This window comes from Bos taurus, chromosome 18 (genome assembly GCF_002263795.3).
Source record: "Bos taurus isolate L1 Dominette 01449 registration number 42190680 breed Hereford chromosome 18, ARS-UCD2.0, whole genome shotgun sequence".
Taxonomy (NCBI): domain Eukaryota; kingdom Metazoa; phylum Chordata; class Mammalia; order Artiodactyla; family Bovidae; genus Bos; species Bos taurus.
The window spans coordinates 63,655,675-63,678,017 of NC_037345.1; the positions used below are offsets into that span (position 1 = coordinate 63,655,675).

Below are 22,343 nucleotides of genomic sequence, written 5' to 3' on the forward strand. Positions count from 1 at the left end.
GCTGCCCATCTGTGGATTCGGATTTCTAAATGGAGAAGAGTGCGGGGTCAGTTTTCTCAAATTGAAATTGGGACGATATCGTTCTCCTGTGTAAATCCGAGAGGTTCCCTCTGTGTGGGTTAACAGCAATGAACACAGACGAACATCTCTGCTTAGCCCAGGGGGCCAGGGATCAGAAAGCCTTGAGGAATAAATGCAGCACACCACACCACAGCATGGAGGGTGGCAACACCCTATAAATCAGGGTGATTTATAAACCTATACATCAGATGGAGGCAGGCAGGGGGAACCTGAAAGACCTCTTATTTAAAATGTCTTTTCTGCAAGAGAAGGATCTGTGTTCCATTATATTTCCCAAGTTCCATTTACATGTTTAAAGTCAGTTCTTCCCCCCTCACAGAGAGCTCAGCAGTCAACCATAGTTTATATGGAGTTTAAGGGAGATCCACTGCTTTCACAAGGCCTTTGAGCTGATGCAAGGTGAGTAGAAAACCCAGCCTTCTGAAACCCACCACCTCCTTCTGTATTGATTCCCATACCTTCTCCTTAGACGTTCTCACTCATCACTTACCTCCTAGGAGCCCTCTTGCCGTCAGGCTCCTCATGTCGGTGACTGGCTATCAGAATGTGTCTGGGGCTGAAACATCTTATTTATAGACGGCCGGGGGGAATGGCAAGGGTCCCTGCTTGTTACCCCATCAGCACAGCGATTGTGCAAGGGTGGTTCAAGCCATTTATATGACCTCATTTTAGAGAATCCAATTTATCCACAGATCCAGTTTCACACAGACACTCCACTGGAAAAAAACCCACAATTTATTAAAGAGGCCTCCATATTGGTTTTCTAGTAGACTTCTCTGATAGCTCAGGTGGTAAAGAATCCACCTACAATGCAGGAGATGCTGTAGTAATTCCTGGGTCAGGAAGATCTGCTGGAGAAGAGATACGCTACTCACTCCAGTATTCTTGGGCTTCCCTTGTGGCTCAGCTGGGAAAGAAGTAAAGTGAAAGTCTTTCAGTCATGTCCAACACTTTGTGACCCCGTGGATATACAGTCCATGGAATTCTCCACGCCAGAAGATGAGTCGGTAGCTGTTCCCTTCTCCAAGGGATCTTCCCAACCCAGGTATCAAAGCCAGGTCTCCCGTATTGCAGGCAGATTCTTTACCACCAGGGAAGCCCATGCACTTTTTGGTAGTAAGATTGATTTTCCTGGTCTATCAAATACTTTTCTCATTTACCTGGAGAGTTGGAAGGAGTCAAAGCATAGGTATCTGAAAGTTTTAACTAGTTTGGTTAGTGGCGGAAGAAGAAAAAGGACATAGACAAGGCAAAACTCCTGGAAACGATGGGAAAAATCCGGAAGAACCAGGAGGAGGAGCTGAGGTGCCACCTCGATAAGCGGACCCCAGCCCAGGAGGCCTTTGAGAAGGTGCAGGAGAAGCAACAAATGGAGAGGATCCTGAAGAAAGCATCAGAAAGCATCAGAGAGTCGCTCAGTCATGTCCAACTCTTTGCAGCCCCGTGGACTGTAGCCTACCAGGGTCCTCCGTCCATGGCATTCCAGGCAAGAGTACTGGACTGGGTTGCCATTTCCTTCTCCAACAACTGTGGAGGTGGGGCAGACGTTTGTCCAATGGCAGACTCCCCCCACCTCCCACCCCGGACAATTAATGAGTGACAGCTTTTATAGATGGAGGGAGGGGGCTACAGGCAGAAACAGTGTAGTCAGCTCTGACAACCATCTTAAAAGTGGTCATCACTGGTCTGATGTGTGTCATCTTGATTGTTGTAAATACAGTTAACCTTCAGTTCCAGGGTGCATTTGTTTTCATTTCTTGGGTCATTCTCAGAATCTCTCATGGTTTCCCAGGAGGCTCAGTGGTAAAGAATCCGCCTGCCAATGCAAGAGACATGGGTTTGCTCCCTCGGTTGGGAAGTTCCCCAAGAGAAGGGAATGGCAACCCAGTGAAGTATTCTTGCCTGGAGAATCCCATGGACGGAGGAACCTGGTTGGCTACAGTCCATGGGGTCACAAACAGCCACTTCACTTTGCAACTCCATGGACTGCAGCACGCCAGGCTTCCCTGTCCTTCACTATCCCCCAGGAGTTTGCTCAACCTCGTGTCCATTAATTTGGTGATGCCATCAAACCATCTCATCCTCTGTCGCCTCCTACTATCTCAAAGGATGTTAACTTACAGGCCCAAGATGGAGGCAACTAATTCAAAGAAGCAATATAGAATATAAAGACTGGGTCTCTTCAGAAACAGGGGTATTAGAACCATTATCAAAGAATCAACACAAGAAGTTAATATGATGAAATATGAATAAGACTTCAAAACACAGACACAGTTAAGTAGTAGTTAAGAAAGTGGATAATAGGGCTTCCCTGGGGGGCTCGGAGGTAAAGGCTGTGCCTGCCAATGAGAGGACACAGGTTCCATCCCTGACCCGAGAAGATGCCAGGGCTCAGGAGCAACTAAGGCCGTGCGACACAACCACCGAGCCTGGGAGCCGCCACTACTGAAGCCCAGAGCCCCGAGAGTCGGGGGTCCCCACAAGACAGGTCACTGCAGCGAGAAGCCTGTGCCCCGCGACTGGAGAGGAGCCCTGCACCCCGAGCAGCAACAAAGACCCAGCACAGCCAAAAACAAATGGAGTTAAAAATAAAATACATACCGAGGCTGAGAAACTGCTATTGAGGAAACGTGGTGATGGAGTGAGATGCCACGTGATAAAGCAACAGCCAGGCCTGTCCGTCTCAGAGAACCACTGATTGTGTGGAGATCGGAGGACAGCCTGAGGGTGTCGGGAGAAGGACTTTCCAGACAGTGGAGGAAAACCCTAGAAACCAGACCGCAAAGCCAGTTGGGCTTGGTGTGGTCAGGTGTGCAAGGTGGCTGGGGAGTGGAGGAGAAGGTAGAGTGTGTGAGGAGCGGTGCCCTCCGAGGGTGTGAGAAAGTATTTGGATTTGCCAAGGGAAGATTTCATGCAAGGATGGGCACAATAAAGAACAGAAATGGTATGGACCCAAGAGAAGCAGAAGATATTAATATACAGAACTATACAAAAAAGATCTTCACGACCCAAATAATCCCGAAGGTGTGATCACTCACCTAGAGCCAGACATCCTGAATGTGAAGTCAAGTGGGCCTTAGGAAGAATCACTATGAACAAAGCTAGTGGACGTGATGGAATTCCACTTGAGCTATTTCAAATCCTCAGGCATGATGTTGTGAAAGTGTTGCGCTCAATAAGTCAGCAAATTTGGAAAAGTCAGCAGTGGCCACAGGATGGGAAAAGGTCAGTTTTCATTCCAATCCCAAAGAAAGGCAATGCCAAAGAATGTTCAAACTACTGCACAATTGCACTCATCGCACATGCTAGCATAGTAATGCTCAAAATTCTCCAAGCCACTCTTCATCAGTAAGTGAACCATGAACTTTCAGATGCTCAAGGTGGATTTAGAAAAGGCAGAGGAACCAGAGATCAAATTGCCAACATCAATTGGATCATTGAATTAGCAAGAGTGTTCCAGAGAAACATCTACTTCTGCTTTATTGACTATGCCACAGCCTTTGACTGTGTGGATCACAAGAAACTGTGGAAAATTGTTAGACAGGAATGCCAGACTTCATGAGCTGCCTCCTGAGAAATCTGTATGCAGTTCAGGAAGCAACAGTTAGAACTGGACTTGGAACAACGGACTGATTCCAAATCAGGAAAGGAGTACATCAAGGATGTATATTGTTACCCTGCTTATGTAATTTATATGCAGAGTACATCATGAGACAAGCTGGGCTGGATGAAACACAAGCTGGAATCAAGATTTGCAGGAGAAATATCAATAACCTCAGATACACAGATGACACGACCCTTCTGGCAGAAAGCGAAGAATAACCAGAGTCCCTTGATGAAAGTCAAAGAGGAGAGTGAAAATCTTGTCTTAAAACTCAATATTCAGAAAACTAAGATCATGGCATCTGGTCCCATCCCTTCATGGCAAACAGATGGGGAAACAGTGGAAAAAGTGAGATAATTTATTTACAAGGCGGGGGAGCTCCAAACTCACTGCAGATGGTGACTGTAGCCATGAAATTAAAAGACTCCTGCTCCCACAAAGAGAAAACCTCTCGGATCTACAGTAGAGAACGATATTTTCCCAATTTCCATTTCAGAAACCTGACCCACCCCCGACTTTTGTCCATTTAGAAATCCGAATCCAAAAATGGGCAGCATGGACGCCTACGAGCAGGTCCAAAAGGGACCCCTGAAGCTCAAAGGAGTCACAGAGCTTGGTGTGACCAAGCGGAAGAAGAAAAAGGACAGAGACAAGGCAAAACTCCTGGAAACGATGGGGGAAATCCAGAAGAACCAGGAGGAGGAGCTGAGGCGCCACCTCGACAAGCTGACCCCAGCCCAGGTGGCCTTTGAGAAGGTGCGGGAGAAGCGACATATGGAGAGGATCCTGAAGAAAGCATCCAAAACCCACAAGCAGAGAGTGGAGGACTTCAACAGACACCTGGGCACGCTCACGGAGCGCTATGACATTCCTAAAGTCAGCTGGACCAAGTAGCCGCCCCACCCAGGAGATGGAGTATTGTCCAGGGGAAGCAGGAATCAGAGTTGGGGTCATCTCTGGAGGCTTTGGAAACATTCTTTTACACATATTTTGTTGAGGCTTCTGCTGAGCCCGTGCTTATCAAAGTAATGGGCCCTTATTCTGGAACCGCATAAAAGAGAGACGGCCCTTTAAATTACAAAAAGAAAAAAGCGACATCCACGTCCAGTGGTTCATGCAGCCTCCGGACCTATGCGTTCACCAGGAGACCCACTGGGCGAGAAGCCCTACGGCTGTGATCTCTACCCCAAGAGGTTCCCTCACGACTCCACGCTGCATGGTCACCAGAGGACCCACACCCATAGAAGCCTTTCTGCTGTGAGCACTGTGAAAAAGCTTTCAACCACAGAGGGAACCTCATGTTCACACTCTGGGCTCAAGCCCTACATGTGCCCCGAGTGTCACGTGCCTTCCGCTCCCTGGGGTCTCTCACATCCCACCAGGAAACCTATTCCAAACCACTGGCCCAGGACCCTGCCCTCGGGTCCAAGTCCTTTCTGCTCCAAGAAGGAAATTCACAAAGATTTGTCACTTCTGTAACACAAAGGGTGGATGACATGGGAAGAGCTTCGGAGGATATTGGGTCCAGGGGCTTCCATTTACATGAATGAGGAGGACATTTGAGTGATGGCTTATCGTTCCCTTTGGATTTTGTTTTCTACTTTAGTGTAGCCTGTTTCAAAAAGTTTTTGCTTTCTTTTGTTATTCTTTTACTCAAAGCATGTCTCATTAGTTATCAGTACTTCATCATGAAACCGAGCCTACCGTTGACTGCCTTCCTGTTACGCAGGACTTCTCTGTAAACCTGCATGGTCCTGGCACAGAGGCCAAGCTCTCCAGTGGAATTTAAATTTCAAATAAACACATTTCTGTCAAATGTGTCTGTGTAGTTTCTAAGACTTTTCTACAGGGAATAGGTGATGGCCGTGGTTTTGCCTACATGGCTGTTATTATGCTGAGATAGATTCAGTCACTCCATACTTGTTCAGGTATTTCTTCCCGAGGTGTTTTGAAAAAGGAAGGCTTCCGAAAGTGATAGGTGTCATTCTTGTTCCTATTGGTGTACAACTTCTAGTCTTCAAAAAGGCTACTTAGAAATCGGGTCTTCTCACACCTTAGCTCATCAGCTGATTTTAGGAAAGCCTTTTAAGACTTATCTCACAAGAACAGAAAAGACGAGAGGAGTCCAACCGATCTGGCTCCCAGCCAGATTCCAGTCATGTCTCTGACTCCGTCAAACCCTCCAGGCAGTGAGACCAAAAATTCTCGAGAACATTAAAACCAGTCCGTTCACCCCAAAATGCAGTCCCCAAAGTCCAAAATCAATCAAATCCAAAAGGAAACCGAGGGATTTCCCTAGCGGTCCAGCGGGTGAGACTTAGCGCTCCCACTGCAGGTGGCGTGGTTTCCTTCCGCGGTCTGGGAACTGAGACCGCACCTGCCTCCCTGCTTGGCCAAAAACAGAACAACAACAAAAAAAAAATACACAGAATCTGTGGCTAAATCACTATGGAGGCCTCTTTAATAAATCGTGGTTTGTCCTGAGCGAATTTCCATGGGCAATCAAATCCCTGTGATTAAGTAAAGAGGGATTATCTAGAATGGTTTGCCGCGCCCTCAACGAATCCATGCGCCGACTGGGTAACAGGCCGAGAGGTCCGGCATTTCTTCCAGCTCCATAGAGAGACGCTTCTCCGCCGGCCGAGTTTGAGAGCAAGTCCCCAACTGAGGAGGACCGAGGCGAGAAGGCTTCAAAGAGGTAATTGATGGGAAATGTCTAAAGAGAACGCTCGAAAGTCAGGGCACGTGGAAGTGGGTTTCAGTAAGTCCTGGCTTTCTGTTCACCTTGCATTCGCTCAGAGACCGTGTGAAATCCACCGATCTCCCTCCGGCCACACGTGAACTGTGGTTCATTTGTGGAATCTTCTGTGAGATGAGATTGTTTCCACACTCCATGGTGTCGTGGGGTGTGGTTCATTTTCTCAACAAGGGCTTTTAAGCAGTGCCCTGTGGACAGTTTTGACCACACAGTTTCTTGTACTATAAGATGGATGTCGGAGGAATAAGAGAATGGATTCTTGTCCCTGGTGTGAAATTCTGAGGGGGGAATAATGCCCAGTATTGGGATGAGGGATGGTAGGGTGGATGAAAATAAAAGTATTTGGCTGCATTCGTTTATCTTTTTTGCCCCCATATTTCTGAATACTGAATCTATTACTGAGGAAAAGCAAAAGGAAATTCCTTCCATCGGGGTCAGTTGGGCACCCACTTCTAGACCATTTGCCCAGAGTCCTACTGAAAAGCTCCAAAGTCGGTATGGCTGAGAACCAGACAAGGGGTCGTGGCCCTGTCGTGGACAGCCCCGAAGGGAAAACCCCGACTCCAACCGTGAAGACTTGCGAGTTCGCTTCAGAACGTTTAGCAGCTCGGACGAATCCGACCCGATCAAGGCTCTGAGGAGGCTCCGTGAACTCTGCAGTCTGTGGCTGAGGCCGGATCTTCACACCAAGGAGGACATGGTGGACAGGCTGGTGCTGGAGCAGTTCGTGATGTGCATGCCGCAGGACATCCACATCTTAGTCAAAAGTAGTGGTGCCGAGACTTGTAAGGATCTGGAAGAGGTGCTGAGAAAGAAGCAGAAACTGACGAAATGGGTGAGTAGGACCCTAGTGACCCTGTGAGACAGGGAACGGTGGCATGAGCAGCTGGGAGCTGGGAGATGAAGGAGAAGGATCAGAGGGCTTGGCTCTGAATCAGTGATTCCCAGAAGGGCGAGCACTTGGCCTGTGGCATCACTGGAGATGTTTCTGTAGATCCTCACTTTGAGGGTGTTGGTCTTTCAAATGTCATTCCCAGGAGGTGGGCTTCTAAGGTAGTATATGCAATGAATACCTTTTTGGGTCTTGTGAAGGGAGACTAATCCTATTTGAATTTTTTGTCACAGGCTGTAGTCCGTGTCCAAGGTGAGGATTTTTTGATGCCAGTCTCGGGTGTTGAGATGTTAGGATCTGAGGTCAGTGAGAGGCACAGTGAGGAAGACCAAGCCAGGGAGCCCCAGTCTACAGTCAGTGTCATCCCTCCAGACGAGGGCCAGCAGGAAAGCCGAGACGGGCAGCATCTGCCAGGAGCCAAGGACCTGTTGAGGGGGCAGGTGAGTATGATGTCCTGACCTCCAGTCTGGGAGCAGGTAGAAGTGGGTCGAGTGAGTGTGACTGCGCAAGTATTTGGAGAACTGGGCAAAGGACAGGAATGGACCCATTGCCTCCAGGAATTCCCATGGATGCATTCTGTTCCCGGTCGTTTTCCAGCCAGTGTGAGAATGAAGACAGTCCCTCTTTCATAGTCCTTCACCATGAGAGCTTGTGGCCCTAAGCATGAGAGAGAGGAGTCCTGTTTCCACGGGATGGTGCTCGGTCACTTTATCAGGGGTAAATGCACTCACAGCTGTTTCCCCCATGATGGATTTCATCAGAGGCACTAATATTGGGGGATATTGTAAACACCTTGAATTGAATAACAAGTTCCCCGTTGGAGTCATTTTCCCCCTCAGATTTTGGAGTATGTCTGGAGAGAGTGGATTTTTTGAAATGTGAATCAGGGGAGGACATGCTACTGATTTCTCATGAATCGAGCTATATAGTATAGAATAGAGCTATATAGTATAACACCTATACTGCTTATCATCTTATTATGCCCCAGGCCACCTTCCATGTCGAAGAGAAATCCAGGCAAGGTATCAACAAGTGGTGAAGTCAGGAGCCCTAGAGCCAGAATCCTCTGCTTTCAGATTCAGGGCCTGGAGAATGTGAGATGAGGTGGAGAGATATGTGCAAAGATAATTGGCAGAGCCAGCTTTCAAGTCTGGATCTGTTTGCCAGAGGTGGTCGGTGTAGATCAAGGACAGACATGAGAATCAGAAGAGGATTGCCAATCAGGGTGATGGGAAGCAGTCAGGGCATATCCCCCAAACTGATATCCAGAAAGCTGGAGTGTGAGATCAGGGTACGAGGCGGGTGGGGAAAGAGGAGACAGAGCTTGCCGTGGGCTAAGGCAGTGGGATTGACTCTGCTTGGTTGCCCCTTGTCAGGGCCAGAAAGCTCTCCTGCTAGAGACCATTCTTGAAACAGTTGAACCGGAGGGTCAGACGCCCTCCAAGGAGAACTTGGAGAAGGACCTGGTGAAAGACACAGGAGTGACAAGAACCCTTTCGGCTCAAGAGCCTGAACTTCTGCAGGATCATGGTGAGTATTAAAAACTTGGAGACCACAGGAGGTAATGACTGCCTCCACTGATGTCCAGTAAGGGGTACCCAGCATTTCCATCCCTTGGTGTTGGGGTAGGAGTTGCTTCTCCAATGCCAACCTTCTCCATCGTCAATGTTTCAGAGTGTTTCATTAGCTAGACTCTTAGGTAGTTTGTATGCTGGGAAGTCTGTAGCCAAATTAGGGATGGTTCCAATGAGGTCGGCACCATGGAAAATGCTCCTTGATAAATATGGTGCTGAATCTCTTCTTTCAGCAGATTTTGGGAGGGCAGAGAGAGGGGAGAGTCCCCAGGAAGGAAGTGATACTTCAAATGTGGCTCCTGAACCCTTTCCTCTTGAGTTCCAGAGGGAGATGTTTCCACCCCGAATTTATCCAGATGAGGTCCTCTGAAGAATCGCAGACACGTCAAAAGGAAACGGGACAGCAGTCCCTCTTGCCAAGACGTGCTTCAAGAGGCAGCCACGTGTTTGGATCAAGGAGAGTTCTCAGGACGACTTGGGTTCCATTCCCTTGGTTCATCTGGCACTGGGGGACCCACCAGTCTTCCTGAGGGAGCAGGAACCCCAGGACGGGCACCCTCTGAATGCAAGGTGTGCAAAAAGAGCTTTCCTTATCAATCTCAGCTTACCTTGCACCAGAGTACACACACAGGAGAGAGGCCCTTTCAATGTGACATCTGTGCCAGAGGGTTCATACAGCCTTCAGACCTGGGGGTTCACCAGCGGATCCACACTGGCGAGAAGCACTACAGCTGTGACATCTGCATCAAGAAGTTCACCCACGACTCCACACTGCGCGCTCACAAGAGGACCCACACCCAGGAGAAGCCTTTCCTCTGTGAGCACTGTGACAGAGCTTTCGGCCACCGAGGGAACCTCAGTGTTCACCGGTGCACCCACTCTGGCCTCAAGCCCTACGTGTGCCCCGAGTGTCACAGTGCCTTCAGTCAGCTGGGGACTTTCAAACGCCACCGGAAAATCCATTCCAGATGACTGGCTCAGGACCCTGCCCTCAGGTCCAGGTCTTTTCTGTTTTAATGAGAAAATTTAGAATGATTTGTCACCTCTGTGATACAAAGTGTGGATGACAGGGGAGGGGCTTAGGAGGATCGTGGAACCCAGTGGGGTTGCATCTCACGTGAATTCGGATATTTAAGTGAATTCGGATATTTAAGTGAATTAGGATACTTGAGTGATGACTTACTTTTCCCTTTGGATTTTGTTTTCTACTTTGCTATAGACTATAGTTTTCTTTTTCATTTGTGAATTTTCAATTGGAGAAGAATTGCCTTACAATGTTAGACTCTGGTTTTCTTACATATTTTCGCTTTGTGTTGTTCTTGTTCTTCCAGTGAAGCTGTGTCTCACCGCTTATCAGTACCTCATCATCAGAGTGAGGCTTCTGCTGATTGCCTTCTTGTCAGGTGTGATTTCCTTGTAAAATAGGATACTCCTAGCAGGACGGCTAGAGAAGGCAATGGCACTCCACTCCAGTACTCTTGCCTGGAAAATCCCATGGATGGAGGGGCCTGGTGGGCTACAGTCCATGGCGTCGCCAAGAGTCGGACACGACTGAGCGACTTCACTTTCACTTTTCACTTTCATGCATTAGAGAAGGAAATGACAACCCACTCCAGTGTTTTTGCCTGGAGAATCCCAGGGATGGGGGAGCCTGGTGGGCTGCCATCTATGGGGCTACACAGAGTCGGACACGACTGAAGCGACTTAGCAGCAGCAGCAGCAGCAGCAGTATGGCTAGTTTAAATACAGGACCACCAGTGTAATTTAAATTTCAAATAAACAAACACATTTCTATGAAAGAGCTGTGTGTTTTCTCTTCTAAGACTTTGCTACAGGTGGGTGATAGCCCTGGTTTTGTCTGTGTGGCCATTGTTATGTTGAGATATGTTCCCTTTGTACTAGTTTGGATACTGCTTCCTTAGGTATTTAGAAAAAGAAGGCTGGTTAAATTGATAAGTGTCATTCTTTTCCCCTGTTGCTGCTAACTGCCGCTAAGTCATTCCAGTCATGTCCGACATTGTGGGACCCCATAGATGGCAGCCCACCAGGCTCCCCTGTCCCTGGGATTCTCCAGGCAAGAACACTGGAGTGGGTTGCCATTTCCTTCTCCAATGCAGGAAAGGGAAATGTGAAAGTGAAGGCGCTCAGTCGTGTCCGACTCTTAGTGACCCCATGGACTGTAGCCCACCAGGCTCCTCCATCCATGGGATTTTCCAGGCAAGAGCAGTGGACTGGGGTGCCATTGCCTTCTCCTCTTTTTCCCTACTGGTGTACAACCTCTGCTTTCTGTGATGCCTCTCTGAAATGGTTTCTTACAGTAGATCTCATCAGGTGATTTTAGACAAGAGTCTTTCATGACTTATTTCATGAGAAAAGAAACAAGATTAAGTAACCCAATTTGATTACCACCGTCAGATTACAATTATTGGACTGCCTCACAGTCTCCAAGCAGAGAGAAAAAACTTCATTAGATCAGGAAAATCAATCTGTTTCCCCAAGAAATGCCATCCACAAAGTCTAAAGTAAATAAAATACATTAGAGAAAGTTTACTGCCAAACCAATATGGTGGCCTCTTTAATGGTTCTTCCTGTTGGAGTCTCCACAGGAAGTGGAATCTACCCAGATTATCCCAAGTGGTTCCTTCCATGCCCTTTATCCAATCACTGGGATGATGAGGTTATGGCTGGAAACCCCTGGAGTTTCACCCAACTCTCTATAAATACAGACATTTCAGCTCTAGTCACACTTTGAGAACCAGTGCCTGACCTGAGGAGGCTGAAGGCAAGAGAACTGGAAGGGGTAAGCGATGAGTGGGCACGTCCAAGGAGGATGCCTAGTAATCAGGACACACTGGTGGGTTTCAGAAAGGTCTTGCTTTCTGTTCATCCTCCATTAGCTGGGAGACCTTGTGACAGGAGATCTTACTCTAACCCCATGTTTAATCGAGCTCTTCTGCAAGGGGAGAAGAATGTTTCCACACATGTTGCTGTGAGGTGGCTCGTTTTCTTCAAGGGTTTTTGAGCAGCACCCTATGGCCATTTAAAAACTACATATATGATTATTATTAGTTTTAAGTTTTTTAATTCATTCATTTTGGCTGGGCTGAGTCTTCTTTACTGTGAGGGCTTTCTCTAGTCGTAGCTAGTGGGGACTACTGTCTAGCTGAGGGGTATGGGCTTCTCATTGTGGTGGCTTCTCCCATGGCAGAGCTGGGAGTCTACAGCTCGGGTTCAGTAGTTGCCTCTCTCAGGCTCAAGAGTTCTGGTGCACAGGCTTAGAGGCAGGCGGGGTCTTCGCATATGAGGAATCAAACCCATGTCAGGTTTGATTGCCTGGCAAACTGCATTGGCAGCAGATTCTTAGCCACTGGACCACCAAGGAAGCCCTATGGTCATTTCTGACCAGACAGTTTCATGAAATATTGAATGAGTCGGGCAATGGTGTCCAATATTGGGATGTAGGGGAGACAGAAGGGTAGAAAAAAATGAAACCCATTTGTTTCTTTTTTTTGTCTCCCTAGACTTCTAAGAAGTGACTTTAATGCTGAGGAAAAGCAGAGGAAATCCATTTCCATAGGCGTCAACTGGGCACCCACTTCTAGAAGCATTTGCTCAGAGTCCTACTGGAAATTTGCTCCATCAATATGGCTGAGGACCAGACATTTTTTCAGGGTTGTGAAAACATCACAGACAGCCTTGGGGCAGAGTCACTGGCGTCCGTGCCACCCCAAGACACACTCATGGAAAACTCAGAGTGTGACCAGGAAAACTGGCACGTCCGGTTCAGAACATTTAGCAGCTCGGAGGAGTCAGACCCCGTCAAGGATCTGAAGAGACTCCGTGAACTCTGCCATCTGTGGCTGAGGCCAGATCTTCACACCAAGGAGCAGATGATGGACAGGCTGGTGCTGGAGCAGTTCATGATCTGCATGCCCCTGGAGTGCCAGGTCCTGCTCAAAGAAAGTGGGGTGCAGAGTTGCAAAGACTTGGAGGACGTGCTGAGAAATAAGCAGAAACACAAGACCTGGGTGAGTAGGACCTTAATGATGGGTGTGGGACAAGGAGACACGTGCAAGGTGCAGGGATCACAAGATAGGACCTGCGGGTTTGGCTCTGTATCAGTGGTTCCCAAACAGGTGAGAGAAGTTCACAGTTGGGCAATTTGGGAGATACTTTTGCTGTCTCAACTCGAAGGATGTAGATGTTTTACAGCAAACGGGAGCTTCTATTGTCAATGCCATTGGATGCCTGAAAACTACATCCCAGGTCTTATACAGACTGATCTTGATTGATTTCTCCCCTCACAGACCATAGTCTGCATACAAGGGCAGAAATATCTTGTGCGTGATCCCAACATTGAGATGGTTGAAGCCAAGGCCGGTCACATGGACGATGAGAGACACCTGTGCGGGGGGCCCCAACCCTCCTCAAGGGTCATACCTCCAGAGGATGGCCAGGAGGGAAGCCAAGAGCTGCAGAATCTGCCTGGAGCCACGAACCTATCTAGGGAGCAGGTGAGATCGTGGAAGCAGATAGAAGAGAGTGAGGTGGGTGTGGCTGCTGGAGTAATGGGGAGATTTGGCAAAGGACAGGAATGGATCCATTGCTTCCAGGAATTCCCGTGGATGCATTCAGTTCCTAAGCATTTTTTCTAATCAGTGTGAGAATGAAGATAATCCATCTCTGTCCCTCTGCTATGAAAGCTTCTAGTCTTAGGAGTGGGGAGAAGGGAATCCTGTCTTCCTCACATGATGCTAGGTTCAATTTTCTGCAGGTAAGTGCACTGACAGCTGATTTACCCAAGGCCACTTTGCCCAAGGGAACGTCATATTTCAGAATATGATCATTCCTTGCAACTGAAGGAGTGACTCCAGGGTGGACTCATTTTGCCCCCCAGTAGACATTGGGCTTCCCTGGTGGCTCAGATGGTGAAGAATCTACTGACAATGCAGGAGACCTGGGTTGGATCCCTGGGTCAGGAAGATCCCCTGGAGAAGGGAAGGGCTTCTAATGTTCACACTCTAATGTTCTCGCCTGGAGAATCCCATCAACAAAAGAACCTGGCAGCTATAGTCCATGGGTTTGCAAGCGTCACACACGACTGAGCGACTAACACTTTCCCTTTCAGACATTGAAGAATGAATGGAAGACAGTGGATTTGTTCAAATAAGGTTGGGTATAGGCAGGGGATGCTATTGACTTGCATGGAGTAGAGACCAAGAATACTGGACGTCATCTTCCTATGTACTGGGTAACCACTATCACAAAGATGAATCCAGGCAGTCTCCAACAGTGATGGAGTCAAGAGAGCTGGACCTAGAGTTCTTTACTTCCAGAGTCAGGGGCAGGCAGGAGTGGGTACGATTTGGAGAGACCTATGCATAGAGAAGTCAGAGTGCCAACTGTGATGTCCTGATTTGATTGCAAGATACAGTCTGTATAGATCCAGGACAGCCTTGAGTATCAGGAGATGATTATCAATCAGGGTGATGGGGTGGACCAGAAGAAGGGGGCATATCCCCTAAAATTTCATGAAGAAACTTGGAGTATAAGGTCAAGATACGAGGCAGATGGGGAAATAGGAAAGAGTTTTCCATGGACTAAGGTAAATGGCTTTGACTCTGCTTGTTTGTCCCTTGTCAGGATGAGAGAGCTCTCCCGCCAGAGACTGTTCCTGAAACAGGTGAGCTGGAGGGTCTGACGCCCAGGGAGAACTTGGAGAAGGACCTGCTGGAAGACAGGGGAGAGACAAAAACCCTTCAATCTGAAGCACCTCAACTTCTGAAGGGTCCTGGTGAGTACTCAAAACCGTGGAATCCAGCAGAGTTAGTGATTCCCTCCTTTGGTGGCATGAGGCTGGGTAGCCAGCATCACCATCCTTGGATGGGTGGGTGGAGATCATTGTCCAGTGCCAACCTTCTCTATCATCAACGTTCCAGTGTCCCACAGTCCAAGCTCTTAGCCTGGTTGCTTGATGGGAACTTCTCAGCTAACATCAGGTTTCCAGTGAGGCCGGCAGCACAGAAAATGCTCCTTGTTAAATGTGGTGCTGCATCTCTTTCAGGGGATTCTGGAAACATAGAGAGATAGAAGAATCCTCAAGAAGAAAGTGGTATTTAAAATGTGGCTCCTGAACCCTTTCTTCCTGTGTTCCAGAGGCAGACGTTTCCACTACGGGGGGATCCAGACGAGGTCCTCTAAAAAATCGCAGACATATGAAAAGGAAACGGGACAGCAGTCCGACTTGCCAAGACGTGTGTCAAGAAGCAGCCACATGTTTGGACCAAGGAGAGTTCTCAGGACAGCTTGGGTCCCATTCCATTGATGTATCTGGCACCGTGGGACCCACCAGTCTTCCTGAGGGAGCAGAAACCCCGGGACGGGCACCCTCTGAATGCAGGATGTGCAAAAAGAGCTTTCCTTATCAATCTCAGCTTATCTTGCACCAGAGGACACACACAGGAGAGAGGCCCTTTCAATGCGACATCTGTGCCAAAGGGTTCATACAGCCTTCAGATCTGCGGGTTCATGAGCGGATCCACACTGGCGAAAAGCCCTACAGCTGTGATCTCTGCCTCAAGAAGTTCACCCACGACTCCACACTGCGCGCTCACAAGAGGACCCACACCCAGGAGAAGCCTTTCCGCTGTGAGCACTGTGACAGAGCTTTCAGCCACCGAGGGAACCTCAATGTTCACCGACGCATCCACTCTGGCCTCAAGCCCTACGTGTGCCCCGAGTGTCACAGTGCCTTCCGTCAGCTGGGGACTTTCAAACGCCACCAGAAAATCCATTCCAGATGACTGGCTCAGGACACTGCCCTCAGATCTAAGTGCCTTCTACTCCGAGAAGGAAATTTGGGATTATTTGTCACTAATGTGATACAAAGAAAGGGTAACATGTGAAGACCTTACGATCATACGGGAACCGGATAGGATTCCATTCACATGAATTTCGTGAATATTGAGTGGTGACTTATCTTTCCCTGCAGATTTTGTTCTCTACTTTAGTGTAGCCTGTGTTTTTGTGATAAGTTTTGGCTTCGTGTTGTTCTTCTTCAGTGAATGCAGGTCTCATTAGTTTTCAGTACTTCTTCGTGAAACTGACTGAGCTCACTGCTGATTGTCCCCCCATTAGACAAGATTTAATTGTACAATAGGATGCTCCTAGCAGAGTGGCCAGATGAAAAAGAGCATCACCAGTGAAATTTAAATTTCAAATAAACAAAGACATTTCTGTCAAATAAGTGTCCTGTGTATTTCCCCTTCCAAGATTTTTTTTTATTATTTTTTATTTAACTTTACAATCTTGTATTGGTTTTGCCATATATCAACATGAATCCACCACAGGTATACTTATGTGCCCCATCCTGAACCCGCCTCCATCCTCCTTCCCTGTACCATCCCTCTGGGCCGTCCCAGTGCACCAGCCCAAAGCATCCACTATCGTGCATCAAACCTGGACTGGCGACTTGTTTCCCATATATTATATATGTTTCAATGCCATTCCCCCAAATCATCCCACCCTATCCCCAAGATTTTTTTATATGGAGTAGATGATAGCTGCGGTTTGTTACATGGCCATTATTATGTGGAGATATCATCCCTCTGTAAGGCTTCCCCAGTGACTCAGTCGTAAAGAATCTGCCTGCAGCACAGAAGACCCAGGTTTGATCCCTTCATCAGGAAGATCCCCTGTAGAAGGGAATGGAACCCACTCCAGTATTTTGCATGGAGAATGCCATGGACAGAGAACCTTGGCAGGCTATGATCTGTTGGGTTGCAGCAAGTTGGACACGACTGAAGCGACCGAGCACCCTCTCGAGCATTTAAAGTAACTGTATTCTTTTGGAATTATGAACTGTTAGGTAATGTAATATTAATGCCCTTTTGAACACTGAGATTCTAGGGTGTCTCTGCTTGAAAAGATTCTTCAAGGTAGCACTCTTTCATCCCACCTGGCTCTCCTCCAGCAGAAATGAAGAGAGGTCATTTGGAGCAGAATGGAGATAATAAAGTATTTCTTTTCAAAGAATCAGCATTTTCTTCTATTAATTAGCTTTGGAATTTGTTGGGGGCAGCAAACTCAAGGATGATATTGTAATAGATATTGGTGTCTGGCTCCTCGCACTTAAAAGCCAATACAGAGGCCAGGTTGGGGGAAAGGAAAGTTAGCTTTACTCTGGATGCCAGCAACTGTTGAAAGTGAAAGTGAAGTCACTCAGTCATGTCCAGCTCTTTGTGACCCCATGGACTGTAGCCTACCAGTCTCCTCCGTCCATGGTATTTTCCAGGCAAGAGTACTGGACTGGGTTGCCATTTCCTTTTCCAGCAACTGTGGAGGTGCGGCAGACGTCTGTCCAATGGCTGACTCCCCCCACCTCCTACCCTGGACAATTAATGAGCAACAGCTTTTGTAGATGGAGGGAGGCGGCTACAGGCAGAAACAGCGCAGTCAGCTCTGACAATCATCCTGAAACTGGTCATCACTGGTCTGATCAGTGTCATCTTGATTGTTGTAAATACAGTTAACCTTCAGTTCCAGGGTCCATTTGTTTTCATTTCTTGGGTCAATACTCAGAATTGTGGCAGCTTCTCTCATGGTTTCCCAGGAGGCTCAGTGGTAAAGAATCTGCCTGCCAATGCAGGAGACGTGATTTGCTCCCTCGGTGGGGAAGATCCCCGAGAGAAGAGAATGGCAACCCACTGCAGTATTCTTGCCTGGAGATACCCATGGATGGAGGAACCTGGTTGGCTACAGTCCATGGGGTCACAAAGAGCCACTTCACTTTGCAACTCCATGGAATGTAGCATGCCAGGCTTCCCTGTCCTTCACTATCTCCCAGGAGTTTCCTCAAACTCGAGTCCATTGAGTCAGTGATTCCATCCAACCATCTCATCCTCTGTCGCCTCCTTCTATGTTAAAGGATGTTAACTTACAGGCCCAAGATGGAAGCAACTTATTCAAAGAAGCAATATAGAATACAAAGACTGGGTCTCTTCAGAAACAGGGGTATTAGAATCATTATCGAAGAATCAACACAAGGAGTTAATACAATGAAATATGAATAAGACTTCAAAACACAGACGCAGTTAAGTACTAGTTAAGAAAAGTGAATAATAGGTCTTCCCCGGAGGCTCGGAGGTAAACGCTGTGCCTGCCAATGAGAGCACATGAGTTCCATCCCTGACCCGAGAAGATCCCAGGGCTCAGGAGCTACTAAGGCCGTGCGACACAACCACCGAGCCTGGGAGCCGCCACTACTGAAGCCCAGAGCCCCGAGAGCCCGGGCTCCGCACAAGAGAGGTCAGTGCAGCGAGAAGCCTGTGCCCCGCGACTGGAGAGGAGCCCTGCGCCCCGGGCAGAAACAAAGACCCAGCACAGCTGAAAATAAATGGATTTAAAAATAAAATACATACCGAGGCTGAGAAACTGCTATTGAGGAAATGTAGTGATGGAGTGAGATGCCGGGCGATAAAGCCTTAGCCAGTCCTGTCCGTCTCCAAAGAACCACTGATTGTGTGGAGATCTGAAGACAGCCTGAGGGTGTCAGGGGAAGGACTTTCCAGACAGCGGAGGAAAACCCTAGAAACCAGACCGCAAAGCCAGTTGGGCTTGGTGTGGTCAGGTGTGCCAGGTGGCTGGGGAGTGGAGGAGAAGGTAGAGAGTGTGAAGAGCAGTGCCCTCTGAGGGTGTGAGAAAGGATTTGGATTTGCCAAGGGAAGATTTCATGCAAGGATAGGCACAATAAAGGACAGAAATGGATGGACCCAAGAGAAGCAGAAGATATTAAGAAGAGGTGGCAAGAATATACAGAACTACACAAACAAGTTCTTCATGACCCAGATAATCCCGAAGGTGTGATCACTCACCTAGAGCCAGACATCCTGGAATGTGAAGTCAAGTGGGCCTTAGGAAGAGTCACTATGAACAAAGCTAGTGGACGTGATGGAATTCCCGTTGAGCTATTTCAAATCCTCAGACATGATGCTGTGAAAGTGTTGCAGTCAATAAGTCAGCAAATTTGGAAAACTCAGCAGTGGCCACAGGACTGGAAAAGGTCAGTTTTCATTCCAATCCCAAAGAAAGGCAATGCCAAAGAATGTTCAAACTACTGCATAACTGCACTCATCTCACATGCTAGCAAAGTAACGCTCAAATTCTCCAAGCCTTCATATACAGTCTTAAATAGTACATGAACCATGACCTTTCAGATGTTCAAGCTGGATTTAGAAAAGGCAGAGGAACCAGAGATCAAATTGCCAACGTCAATTGGATCATTGAAAAAGCAAGAGCGTTCCAGAGAAACATCTACTTCAGCTTTATTGACTATGCCAAAGCCTTTGACTGTGTGGATCACAAGAAACTGGAAAATTGTTAGACAGGAATACCAGACTTCCTGAGCTGCCTCCTGAGCAATCTGTGTGCAGGTCAGGAAGCAACAGTTAGAACTGGACTTAGAACAACGGACTGATTCCAAATCGGGAAAGGAGTACGTCAAGGCTGTATACTGTCACCCTGCTTATGTAACTTATATGCAGAGTACATCATGAGACAAGCTAGGCTGGATGAAACACAAGCTGGAATCAAGATTTGCAGGAGAAATATCAATAACCTCAGGTACACAGATGACACCACCCTTATGGCAGAAAGCGAAGAAGAACCAAGGAGTCCCTTGATGAAAGTGAAAGACGAGACTGAAAAAGTTAGCTTAAAATTCAACGTTCAGAAACTAAGATCACAGCATCCAGTCCCATCCTTTCATGGCAAATAGATGGGGAAACAGTAGAAACAGTGAGATAATTTATTTTCGGGGCGGGGGAGCTCCAAACTCACTGCAGATGGTGACGGCAGCCATGAAATTAAAAGACTGTTGCTCCCTGGAAGAAAAGTTATGACCAACCTAGACAGCATAGTAAACAACAGAAACATTACTTGGCCAACAAAGGTCCAGGTAGTCAAAGCTATGGTTTTTCCAGTAGTCATGTATGGATGTGAGAGTTAGACTTAAAGAAAGCTGAGAGGCAAGAAACTGATGCTTTTGAACCTTGGTGTTGGGGAAGACTCTTGAGAGTCCTTTGGACTGCAAGGGGATCCAACCAGTCCATCTTAAAGGAAATCAGTCCTGAATATCATTGGAAAATATTTGAGCTGAAGCTGAAACTCCAATACTTTGGCCACCTGATTCAAAGAACTGACTCATTTGAAAAGACCCTGATGCTGGGAAAGATTGAAGGCAGGAGGGGAAGGGGATGACAGAGGATGAGATGGTTGGATGGCATCTCCGACTCAATGGATGAGTTTCAGTAAACTACGGGGGCTGTTGATGGACAGGATGGCCTGACGTGCTGCATTTCATGGGGTCTCAAAGAGTTGGACACGACTGAGCGACTGAACTGAACTGACCTGAACTGAACCCATAGATGCAAGAAGTAGATGAATGCATTGCCAAGGGTAAGGGGGGAGGGGGGCAGAGAATGGGGAGGGACTTTTCATGAACCACATTTTGTTCTTGGGGTGATGAGAAAGGTTGGAAATAGACAACACTGACAGTGCACAACATTGTGAATGAACTTGGTGGAACCAGATTGTACACTTTATAAAAGAGTCAAAACTGTATGTTGTGTGTTTCATAACCATAACAAGTATGTGATCAGGAACTTGATTCTCTTTGGATCCTTTAGTGCATCCCTTCCTTGGAGATAATAAATACCCTGGTGAGAACAAGGAAATGTTTTGGGTGGACAATCTTTGCTTAACGTTTCCAACGGCACTATACTACATGGAATTCAGTGTTTAAATAGTCTTCCTCCTATTTTTTTTCCCCAGAAGAATCATGACTGAGAGCCTCGCCTGGTGGCTTGTCTTGACCGAATCATATAAAACCTGGCACTGCTGTTCATATCCATTTGAGGAGTCTCACACACTGCAAATTTCTTGAAAGTACAGCAAAGATCAACATAGTTCCAGACTACAGAAGTCAAAATCTAGGGAGCCATTCAGACATTTCAACCTTTTTTTTCCTGAAAAGGTAGATGTCAGAAGAATGATGGATGGACTAATGTCCATTCAATATGAAAGATTGTACCAGTGAGGGAATGGTATTGGGTATGGGGTGAGGAATGTAGAGGAGATGGAAGGGTGGAATAAAATGAAACTAGTTCTGTTCATTTCTCTTTTACCCCCATTCTTCTGAACAGTGAATACGTTGCTGACGAAAGGTAGAGGAAATCCCTTTACGTAGGGGTAAATTGTCATGGGCTTCTAGAAGCATGTGCTCAACATTTTGCTAGTAAATTCCTCAGTCACTATGGCTAAAGAATGTACATTTTTTGTGGGGTCATGGAATAGTACCAGACAGTCCATAATTCAAACCACCAGTGTCTGTGCCACACCAAAGTGTACTTACTGAAAAGCCAGACTGCGACCCCAAAGGTGGCACGTTCCCTGAGAACATACAGGACTCTGACCTCGTCCGAGAGCTTTGCATGTGGAATTTTAAAAAGGGTTGTTTAGTCGCTGAGTTGTGTCCAACTCTGCTATTCCATGGCCCACCAGGTTCTCCTGTCCATCGAATTTTCCAGGCAAGAATACTGTAGCAGGTTGGCCATTTCCTTCTGTGAGAGATCTTCCCAACCCAGGGAGTGAACCCACGTCTCCTGCATTGGCAGGTAGATTCTTTACCACTGAGCCACCAGAAAAGCATAGGCGACCAAACTGGTTGAAACTTTCGGATACCTATGCTTTGACTCCTTCCAACTCTCCAGGTAAATGAGAAAAGTATTTGCTAGACCAGAAAAATCAATCTTACTGCCAAAAAGTGCACGGGCTTCCCTGGTGGTAAAGAATCTGCCTGTAATGCGGGAGACCTGGCTTCGCTCCCTGCGTTGGGAAGATCCATTGGAGAAGGGAACGGCTACCCACTCCAGTCTTCTGGCCTGGAGAATTCCATGGACAGTATATCCACGGGGTCACAAAGGGTTGGACATGACTGAAAGACTTTCACTTTACTTTTTTCCCGGCTGAGCCACAAGGGAAGCCCAAGAACGCTGGAGTGGGTAGCCTATCCCTTCTCCAGCAGATCTTCCTGACCCAGGAATTTCTCTAGCGTCTCCTGCATTTGAGGAGGATTCGTTACCACCTGAGCTATCAGAGAAGTCTACCACAAAACCAACATGGAGGCCTCTTTGATAAACTGTGTTTTTTTCTGGTGGAGTGTCCATGTGAAACTGGATCCATGGATAAATTGGATTATCTAAAATGAGGTCATATAAATGGCTTCACCCGCCCTTACACAATCGCTGTGCTGATGGGGTAACAAGCAGGGACCCTTGCCATTTCCCCCGGCTCTCTATAAATAGAGATGTTTCAGCCCCAGACACACTCTGATAGGCAGTCACCGACTTGAGGAGGCTGACGGCAAGAGGGCTCCAA

The 22,343-nt window shown here is 47.5% G+C and overlaps 2 protein-coding genes and 1 pseudogene across 2 annotated transcripts; all 3 read left to right on the forward strand.

The window, feature by feature from the left end:
- The first annotated feature begins 4,201 nt into the window (after positions 1–4,201).
- Positions 4,202–4,892, forward strand: LOC530319 (family with sequence similarity 32 member A pseudogene; annotated as a pseudogene).
- A 973-nt stretch (positions 4,893–5,865) lies between these two features.
- Positions 5,866–10,974, forward strand: LOC783562 (zinc finger and SCAN domain-containing protein 5B). The gene is given in 4 exon segments (XM_015458493.3): positions 5,866–7,278; positions 7,569–7,775; positions 8,712–8,865; positions 9,235–10,974. Coding segments are annotated over 4 exon segments (1,146 nt in total). The 5' UTR covers positions 5,866–7,140; the 3' UTR covers positions 9,882–10,974.
- Positions 10,975–11,961: 987 nt separating this feature from the next.
- On the forward strand, positions 11,962–16,175 carry LOC104968500 (zinc finger and SCAN domain-containing protein 5B-like). The gene is made up of 4 exons (XM_059877264.1): positions 11,962–12,937; positions 13,217–13,423; positions 14,553–14,703; positions 15,066–16,175. The coding sequence occupies exons 1-4, from the start codon at positions 12,554–12,556 to the stop codon at positions 15,710–15,712; spliced, it is 1,389 nt and encodes a 462-aa protein (XP_059733247.1). The 5' UTR covers positions 11,962–12,553; the 3' UTR covers positions 15,713–16,175.
- The last annotated feature ends 6,168 nt before the right edge of the window (positions 16,176–22,343 follow it).

Bases quoted from the DNA above. Each gene is read 5' to 3' on its own strand.
- LOC104968500 (XM_059877264.1), top strand. From the start codon at position 12,554: ATGGCTGAGGACCAGACATTTTTTCAGGGTTGTGAAAACATCACAGAC. The intron at 12,938-13,216 runs GTGAGTAGGACC...CTCCCCTCACAG, and splicing joins AGCAGAAACACAAGACCTGG to ACCATAGTCTGCATACAAGG. The intron at 14,704-15,065 runs GTGAGTACTCAA...CCTGTGTTCCAG, and splicing joins TCAACTTCTGAAGGGTCCTG to AGGCAGACGTTTCCACTACG.